General features: G+C 47.6%; 1 protein-coding gene across 1 annotated transcript; it reads right to left on the bottom strand.

The window, feature by feature from the left end:
* Positions 1-1,155: 1,155 nt before the first annotated feature.
* neurl1b (neuralized E3 ubiquitin protein ligase 1B) lies at positions 1,156-9,718 on the bottom strand. The gene is made up of 6 exons (XM_053879311.1): positions 9,473-9,718; positions 4,995-5,236; positions 4,600-4,933; positions 2,561-3,301; positions 2,124-2,249; positions 1,156-1,926 (listed from the first exon to the last, which is right to left on the bottom strand). Exons 1-6 carry the CDS (start codon positions 9,501-9,503, stop codon positions 1,679-1,681), a joined length of 1,722 nt encoding a protein of 573 aa, XP_053735286.1. The 5' UTR covers positions 9,504-9,718; the 3' UTR covers positions 1,156-1,678.
* Positions 9,719-10,048: the final 330 nt, after the last annotated feature.

Below are 10,048 nucleotides of genomic sequence, written 5' to 3'. Positions count from 1 at the left end.
GTTTGTTATCACAACTCCAATGGATAATGTGAGACCCACCCCACTGTCTGTCCCTGACTTTACCTGTGTTTCAAGTTAGAATGACTCTACTCTATTAGCAGCAGTTAATATCGTACATATTTGAGCGGAATTATCAGTCAATATTAAATAAACAGCGTGAAGTCAGACGATGGCCCCTGGGGTCAGTGGGCCTCACTGCAAATGAGGGATCTCCTGAAGGGATGACTGATGGTTGCCTGAGGGAGCTCCTCCCAGTCCTGAGGTGGCCGGTCCTTCAGCTCCTGGTGCATCATGGACACAGTGTGTGTGGAGGACCTCGCCGTGTCTGGCTGCTCAACATCCGACGGATGCCTCCCCTTCTGACCTGGAAATCTTGCCAAGGCTCCAGCCATCCAGGGCCATGACAGCTGCAGCGACTTCCTGGCTTGTCATCGGGGTTCATCCTTCGAGCAGCCCGAACACAACGTCCGCTCTCCCTCATGAGAAGTGATGCCGACCTTTGTGTTTCACTGAGACACTGAGGTCAGACAAGTGGAGGCCTTCAGGTCGATGGTACTGACCCAGCGGGTCACCAGAGGGTCAAACATGTGCGAGCTCATTGAACTTTGATCTCTGGCCCACCCACTCAGTATCTACCAGTCTGCTACCTCTTCCCTCACTGAGCTTGTGGAACCCCCAACCTCCCTGTTGACACCTGTTTAGCAGCGACTGGTCAGATCTCCTGCCACAGGCTGAAACACTCTCATATAGAACGCCAGTCAATCCACCCACTCAGAGTTTGTAAACATGGTGCAAAAGCACGCTGGACTAGTGATGTTGGTGAGAGCTAGAAAGATCGCAACTTTCGAAGATAAGAAAAGACAACGGCAGACGTGAACTTCCACTTTGGTCAGGTAGGTACTCACCCTGACCCCACTGCAACCGCACGACGAGGAGCTCAGGGCCCATTGCGCCATCACATGACAATGGGTCTGAGGACTCCATCCTTGTTTCCGCTGACTGTTCTGGACTACCTCTCACCCACTGCCAAACCAGTCGTTGCAGAGGATGTTGCAGACGGGAAATCCTCCACCAACACCTCTGACAGTGTGCTGACCCAGCAGACCTGTCATCATTCTATCAATAAAAAACACCCAGACGCGCCACATTGTCCAATCTTTATTCATCCTCTTTTGTGCAAAACCAAATACTCATTCACACGTTCTAAAAATACATCATCACCAACACATCGCCACCCTTTTCCCACATGTGCATATCAACTCGTATAGTAACGTATATATCTCTGTGCCGTTTCTGTGTCTTTCTTGTAAAATATGGCTAGAACTGTTAGACGAGTAACACACGACACTATAAGGCACAGTATGTCGCAGTATTTTCTGTTGAAGCACACGGATAGATCTGCAACAAAAGACAAAGTATAGGGATAGCAGCAGCTCCTGCTTCTCGGAAAATGGCCTGCTGTGTGAGATGTCATATTAAAAATACAAAACAGCGACACATCATCTGTTCTGTAACAATTTACCAAAAACACGGAAGCTTACGTGTGTTTTCAGATGAGCATCGTCACAGTTGCTTGTGAGATGAGACCAGATATTGCAGGCACCGTTATGTATGGCTGATCTGAGGTCCGGGGTTAGATCTGCCTGAGAAGAGGAAGGATTCCGAAGTCACAGCGGAATCATGGCCGATATGTTTTGATCACATCTTTGATTGGCCGCCTGCATATGGGGCAGCAGGAGTTGATGCGTCTCTTCAGCTTCAGTCCACAGTCGTTGCACAGACACATGTGACCGCAGGTGTAGATGACCGTGTCCACCTCCTGGTCGAAGCAGATGGTGCATTCCCCGTTTTTACCAGCCAGAGGAGCTTCTGAGGCGGAGAGGGTGGGCGAGACCGGAGGGCTGAGTGGAGAGCTGGGTGCGGTCACTAGGCGAGAAGAAGCCCCACACGTCAGAGAGGCAAGGCTTGACATTCTCATGCAGTGTTTGACTTCCTCTATGGTGCACATGGGCTGAATAAGCTCACTTTGCTTGTTGATGACCTCAAAGGTCCTCAACAAACAGACAGTTCCTGCTGTCTAAGTATCAAAGCATTGAAATTGTTGTTTGATTCTAGTTCCTTACCCAGAGAGGATTCAGACGCAGAGGAGGATCTGTTGACGCTGAAGGCCAAATCTGAGTCACTGTCATCTGGACTGCTGCTCTGTGAAGTGCTGGGCGATGTAGGTGGAGGACTTGACTGCTGTGTTCCTGAGCCGATGACAACAGCAGATGATGAGAGGAAACTCAGGCAGACAAATCAGATATGAATTTTCATGTGTCTGGAGGTAACGTTCCATCAGTTGGGGATTATAGCTTTGATCTCTTCTGAAAATGGGAACAGGCTGAGGGGCACAGAAGAGCACTTTAATGTTCTTGTGTCATTTCCTCATCTGTGGAACCTGGGATTTTAGGGTAATGAGGTATTTGTATTCAAGATGTTGGCGATTCATTTGGTCAAGGCAACGTTGATCAGTCTGACTCACCCTGAGCAACTGCAGCCAGAATGAAAGGGCACGTACCTATAATCCTGAGTCGGTTTATAGCTCCATGTAGCGTGAAGAAGGTCCAGAGGACCTGGGAAGCATCCACACACAGCAGTCTGCCACGTCCCACGCCGTTCACCCCGTGGTGGACCTCTCCACTGGGCAGCAGGCTGAAGCTCAGCACGTCACCGGAGAACGGCATTGGGAAGCCCCGGTGCACCACCCAGTACTCTTTACGGTCCAGTAGAACTTCAGGGTCGGCCGGCAAGTCTTCAGCTTGCAGACCGGCGGGATCACATGACGTAAGGCCGAACAAGAGCGCCCCGAAGTATGGGAAACCCAGATGGCCAACTTCTACGTACAAAGTTTCTCCCACGTGGAGTGGACGATCGCAGAAGACCAACGTCCGACTGCTGTCCAGGCAGTGGATGCAGGCCACCGAGCGGTCAGCTGACAGGATCACATCGGAGCCTCGGATTGGATGAAAGTGCAAGTCATTGTCTAGAGGAGATGGAATGTTGCGGAATCTGGGGACGGTGAAAGCGGTGGATGAGACAGACGGTGACGGCGTGGCAGAGGAGGAGGTGGGCGTGCAGCAGGGAATGAGCCCAGGATAGTTATTGAGCTTGACGTTGGCCATCTTGGCAGCCGCCACCTGATTGTTCTCCAGCTGGTTGTTGCTGTAATTGGCTGAGTCGTGGCTACTCTGCGGCAGGTAGGCACTCAGGCGGGCGGCACTCAGACAGTTCGACCCCACGCTCTCAGCAAAGGTGCTTTCTAGCAAAGACAATAAGGACAAATCAGCATCTGTGGAATGCTCACATAAGACAAGGCTTTCTCACTGAGCAACATCCCCAAACACAGATGACAGAGGCCTCCTAAAGTGCCATGGACGGCGCAGAGGCAGCAACAGAAAGGCACAGTTCATCTTGATAAGAACGGATGGCAAATGTCGTTGAATTTTGACAGATTCTTGGGCCTTTTCATTGACTTGTTCTTTATTTCTTCAAACTTGCAACCAATGAAAGTAGACTTGTTTGAGACAAACGTGTCCTTCCTCACCAGCGTAAGCTGGTTGTCACCAAGATTTAATTCTGAAGACTACATCAGTAAACTGTTTTATGGAAAGGCAACAAATAGTCTTGAGACAGGCCTGTTAGCCAGACAGACATCTAAATTGGTTTAAGTTTGTCACATCCCCATTCACCAGTGGGACAGCTGTTGGAAATGCTTTTGCCTCGCCTTGGACGGACTGTTCTGCTTGGTCTTTCTGACTTTAGATCTTGATGTGAAAGGCAGTGCACATGTGCATGTCGCCGCCGGAGGACGCTGCGTCAAAGGACATGTGTATCCTTGTTATCTGGCGTTGGGCCGTGGCTAAGCTCATTTTCACGCCCTTTAACAATCGTCACACACACATTTGGAACCCACATGGCCACATTGTAAGGCAGTCACATGAAGCACAGCCAGTGGATTTGGTAGAGAAGCACTGTGAAGAAACACCTTGGATATTTAGAGTTATATTGCAGTTTCTCCGACGCGCTTAGCAGTTCCATGAAGTGTGCTGTACTGGGCAGATCTTCTCGTTCACCCGCCCAAATGATGAGAAGCACTTCTACTACTATTTCTAGTGAGGGTGGGCCAGTGGAGTGCTCGGGCCCCTCACTAAAGCTTATGGGATCTGCAGTCTTTACCAAACATGGCCAGAGCTCCTGTCAGCCATAAGATAAACACAACTGGCGAGTGAGCGCGGGATCGGCTGTGCAGACAGTGATAGAAATACAAGGGAACACAAGGGGAAGAAAGTGACAAAGCCCATGAGAAACACAGACATAAATAGTCAAGAGCGCCTAGGAATGAGGTCACGTTTCTTAATGGATATCCTGTTTATCTGGCTGAGTAAAATCAGTCACCAGACCACTGAAAACAACCCTTCCTGCTGCATGTGGCTGTAGTAGGCCTGTTCCCTGCTTGTCTCTGGAATCTCTTTAATCGGCTTTTGGCCTCATAAAAGAACGGAATCTTGAATGTTTCCCTTGTTTCTGGACGTTAACAAGTGTGGCGTGATATCTTACCCAGCAGCGTGACCTCCTGTGTGATGCCGTAGATATCTATGATGGCCCACAGCGGGCAGCCGATGCTCAGCCCACAGTGGAAGAGGATGGGCTCGCCGTCGTTGATGCTGTAGAAAACTCTCCCATGACGATCGGCCCAGAAGGACAGCACGTTGTCCTTCAAGGCAAGTCTCTCAGGCAGGGCCTTGGCCCAGTAGCCAGGCCTCGTAACTAGATCCGGACAAGCGTACTTAGGGATTTCAGCCGCCATCAGATCGCTTGGATCCAGGCTGGTAAACCCGAAGCGCAGAGCTCCACTCCATCCCGTGTGCACGCCAGTCAGCCGCAATCGCACCTGGAGGGAAATGCAAGAATGTCATTGCAGGTGTGTTTGGGGAAATGACTCCAGGACTAACCTTCTCGTAGAGATGCACCGGCCTGTGGCTGAAGGTGATGCCGTTGCAGAAGCTGTTCTTGCGCGTAGCCCGGCGAAGCTGCCCGTCAAGCCTGATGTTTTTACCTTTGCTGTGCGGGTGAAACCGAGGTGAATCCACATTGATGTTCAATGGAGGCGCCGACGTCCTCCTCTCTACACCCGCCCCGTTGTTCAGGGTGTAGTACTGCCTGCTTGCCACCGGGCGAGGCTGCAGACTTGCATCTATGGGGGTAAAAACACGGTGGTGAGCACACGTTCGCCAGGGCGGCTTCCTCCAGGATTAGGAACGACATATAAACAGACAGAACTCTTTGTCCTGACTTAGACAAGGTCAGAATAGCAACATAAGTGACAACAGCTGTTGGAAAATAGAGGCAAACACATCAGCACCCAATAACTCTGTCTTCTGAGTGGCCCATGGCAGTTGGTTAATGGGTCAGAGGCCAGTTATGTAAAGACGTCCATCCTCTTTGACACCTCCTTCCCAACAAAGACGTCTCGACATTTCAGACTCCAATCGGCAAAATATTGATTTAGAAACGTGAACTACCATGTCGACCCGTGCAGTCACACAGTTCTATTGATGACCAGTCACATTAATTCTGGCCTGGAATTTCTCGATGTATTCCTTGTTTACATTACCCTAAATACCCAAGACTGTTCAGTGCGTGTACTTAGCAAAGTAGAGACCTACTCTGGTCCCTTGAGGACCACAGTCTCGGACGTGAGGCTCTGTTCAGACAGAGCTTCCCGAGTAGCTGCCCTCTCTTCGTTTGCAACTTTCCAGCCTCACAGTCTGCAGAACTCATGGTACAACAGCATTGTCACTTTTAACCATTTCAAACAGTGGAAAAACTGTGGGGGAAGTGTTTCCATCCAGTCTGTAATAGTCCCCAGTAAGGACAATAAGAGATTTTCGAAAATCTCAAAACCTTTCAGAGCCACAGAAGATACATCAAACAAGGTAATCTGAAGCCAAGGAACTACAGGGAAAAAGGAATAATAGACAGACTAGTGTCACAATATTTATGAGGTGAAATAAAGCCTTGGCCTCGAGCATAAACAAACCCCGAATAGACTTCTCAATATCGTCACACTTGAGTGGGGAAAAACAAATATCTTAAATCACATCTTTGATCTCCAGAGTTTTTGTCCGACTTGGAACACGCAATTCTGGATTAGGTTTGCAAATCGAGTTAGCGGCCAAAAGACACGATCCATCCTTGTCCTTAACAAAAAAAAAAAGTCCCTTTAATACAGAGTGGAATAAGAGGCAGAGCACTTGGCACTGATCCCACGTCTGAGAGGCTCCTGCACGGCCTGCGGTGTGAGTAGAGTCCTCACCTATAGACACAAACAAACACCTCCAAAGTTGCTCTGATTATATTCTAAACTGTATCAAAGCATCAAGAACATCTGTAACAGGTCAGCTGATGTGCCGCCTGCTCCCTCTGGCACATTTTGGGAGTTGAGTTTTTAACTGAGGAGAATGCTGTCATCCGTGTCCAGTTAGGAAAAACAGCTCCCCTTCAGGCGGGGGTGACTCTTCAGGAATACAGAAGTCATTCGCTTCCAGATCACATGACTCCACACTCTTCAACCAACGATCTAAACAACGCCAGCAAACCCAGCTCTGTGTTGTCCGCCCGGGCCACGTCACTCCGTGTAGCGTCTCTGACCCGACGGCTCCTAGGAACCAGTGAGAAGCAGGAGTCAGTGCAGCAGCACAGTCTTGTGACTCCATTTTCCACTCTTCACAGTCTTTTGAGCGCTGCTTTGTCGCTTCTCTCATCAGAGCACATTTTGCCCACGGCAGCACCGCTATCAGTATCAAATAAACCTTGCTATCCAAATGGTGTGACGGCTGTTGGGGGAGATGGGGAGGTCATATTTTATCTCTTCCTCGAGGCTGCCTCAGTGAGAGATCATTGGGGATATGGGCACAGCATGGGATGATAAACTGGCAGTGAGCGCATACACATGGGGAAACACTTGGAAGGACCTATAAGTATAACTACAGCGCCACTTTAGGTTGTCCTTAACATACCATTCACCACGGCCATCATCACTGGGATATGCTGATGAAGGCAGACGTTGTCAAATACTACTTTTCTTTTTTTTTCCATTTCATTTTTTGGCTCCAGAAAATGTAATCTTGTCTTCTAATCTAACCTAATCTGTCTTGCTCACTTCTTGAGCGCCTGGGAGGAAACCAGACGTGGAGATATCAGTTCACTTCATGAAAGCAAAAATTCCCAGTTACTCCCAAATGTCAGGGTCATTAAAGAAACAGTTAAAGGTGTGACTTGTTCACAGCAGCACGGGAATAGGAAGAATACTCCCACAGCACAGCACCGCGTGGAGCAAGGGCAGCAACACAAAACACGACACAAAGCACTGCTTTTTGAGATGAATAATTCGCCAAAATCCAAGGTGGAGCTGGGTTGCTAGTTTGCTGGGTGGTTCAAGCAGACGAAAAATCTTATTCACAAACTAGTAACTGTAGTGTGGTAGCAAGTGAATGATGTGGTTCCCATATTTTTCAGTGTTGATTGCATATAGAAAATATGATGTTGTTCATTTGCAGGCCTTTCCTCAGGGCTACACATTTGTGATGGTTAGATGAAACGTAATGACACAGTACTGAAGGGTAGATGTGGTTTCATGAAACAGTGTATTGCTTTTCAGAGGCCACCAGGTGGCACTGTTGCAGTAATATGTTTGTTCAATGAAACCTCACTTCATTTTGAAACCAAGGGCGCCATCCAGTGTCATCTGAAAACGAGGACAGTGTTTCGTCAGTGCTGCAGTACTGTTTCATGAAACCTCACCCACCCATCACTACTATATATATCTGGCCTAGTTGTTGAATACTATAGTAGGTTCTCATTTATTTGAAGGATTTTCATAAACCAAAAGACAAGACACTTATCTCCCTATCCAATCATTTTGAACAGTCTTCCACCCTACCTTTAACTGTACAAGTGTTAGAAGTTACGCTGAAGCCACACCTCTTTACAAAAAGTTTGCTCATCCATGTGTCGCAACTCAAGAGGCTCGGCTTCAGCAGATCTTCTGAGAAATGGGGTTGGACTAATCATTTAAAATACATTTTTAACTTTTTTAAATAGATTTAATATAGAGGTTATAGTCATGGAAAGTATTTGGCTTTTTAATTTTGACATCATCAGACGGTTAAAAATGGTTAGACAGAATAAAATACTCAACACATTAGATTCTGTTTAGCAAATGAAGTTATTCCCAAAGGCCTGTTTATGAGATTTTTTTTTTTATTTTTACAGTCCCTCATTTATTGTTGATCAGGAGTTAAATGCTCTAGATTTTCTGTTTTGCAAATCTTAAAATTAAACACACATGATTTTTTTTCCTGAGCTGTGCTTCACACTTCTTAAAGAAACTCTCAGGGCATAAAGTTCAACTGTGCAAAATTCATTTGACAGTCGATTATTGGCTCCTTGAACAGGAAATAGGAGTCGAACAGAGTGGCATTTTGAATATTTGAAGCTAAATTTCGCATCCTTTAAATCCGCTTCTGATCTTTCACCATATTCCTCTGTTTGTTGACATCTTCATTGACGGGCTTAACTTAAACCTTGGTATTTCCGCGGGTGACGATATCAACATGAAGACTAGTGTTGACTTAAAACTTCAGCCAACCATCTCACAGACCACATCAAATGGCTTGGTGGGTCATACTTGGCCTCTGGGGCTCGAGTTGACCACAGATCTTTTGTGATGGCAGCCTCTCATATCTCAGCACACGACATGAATATGAAGCGTAAATGTGAACTACGTGGACACAGATGGAGCGAGAGCTTGTGGTGAAGTAGATTTTAATACTGCTGTAAGTCCCTGCGTAATCCATGTAGCAGCGTGTTGTGGCTTTCTATGAACAAGATCACACCCAGCAAACTGCTGTCTTTTACTAGACCCATCATGTTGTGTTGTTCTTGTGCTCAGCTGTATTCCCATTCCAGTAAATCAAAACCATACAGGCATCTGACGCGATAACTGTTCCCTGGCCAAGCTGGACGTCAGCTGGCTGACCACATCATCTTTAGAAGGTGTGGGAGACGTGAGAGGGGACGGACTTTACACCAAAGCGATAGCGAGTGATGGGTCGATGCCGAGCGGAGGGAACGCAGAACCTGGCGTTAAAGATAAAAATAACAATGCAGGTGGAAGACATGCAAAGTTCGCAGCCACTCAAACTTTTAATATAATCAACCCGGACCACATCAGAGATGAGAAGCTGATCCTCAGAATCAAAACACAAAGAACATATGAGACCGATCAACCGGAGGCTGTAAAATAGTTCGGAAAGACACGATGCATTTATGAAATGACAGCCTTTAATACTACTCTGATTTTAGCGTCAATCTGAAAACAAGACATTCACGCACATTGCGCGTCCGCTTGCACAGAAATAGGTCTCACCTATTAGAGGTTTAGGCGTCGTGTTCCCCATTATATCCAGAATTTACGCGCGCCGGATGGTAAGTTAATTCCGATTGTGTTCTGTCCATCCGTAAATCCCCGACTGTGAAGGAGGATATCTGACCAGGACGCGCTCCAGCTGATACGCCGAGTGGTGTATTGGCGCTTTATTTCCCACAAGAAGCATGAAGACGATGTTAATGTCAAGCGCTGCGACAGTCGGAAGCCTCCAACTGGCGCACAGCAGCCCCCTCCTTTCTATAGAGCAGCTCCCCTCAGCACGACTTTAAAGACACAGTAAGCAGCAGCCCCCCTCCCCTGCCCTCCCTGTCCACCCACCACCTCCCTCCGAGCATCGCAGCAGCCCAGTAAGTGTGAGCCCCCGATGATGAAAGGTTATGTCCATGACCGTTCCATAAGCGGAATGTGTCATCAACAACTGCCTTCTGGAAGCAGCCAAATCGAAGCCTATATACAGGCCGTAAGGTGACTGCACATCTACTCTCTTCTGATCGCACTGCAGCTGGATATTTGGAACTAACCAAATATATTATTGGAAACGCTTTTTATGTAGCG

This window comes from Synchiropus splendidus, chromosome 11 (assembly GCF_027744825.2).
Source record: "Synchiropus splendidus isolate RoL2022-P1 chromosome 11, RoL_Sspl_1.0, whole genome shotgun sequence".
Classification (NCBI taxonomy): Eukaryota; Metazoa; Chordata; class Actinopteri; order Syngnathiformes; family Callionymidae; genus Synchiropus; species Synchiropus splendidus.
Note: the sequence above shows the minus strand (reverse complement) of the source record. Positions and strands in the feature narration are given on the sequence as shown.

Coding starts and splice junctions, on each gene's coding strand:
- neurl1b (XM_053879311.1), bottom strand. CDS start 9,503: ATGGGGAACACGACGCCTAAACCTCTAATAG. Junction 3,302..4,599: donor ACAGGAGGTCACGCTGCTGG/GTAAGATATCAC, acceptor TGTCTTTGCTAG/AAAGCACCTTTGCTGAGAGC. Junction 2,250..2,560: donor AAACCGACTCAGGATTATAG/GTACGTGCCCTT, acceptor TCATCGGCTCAG/GAACACAGCAGTCAAGTCCT.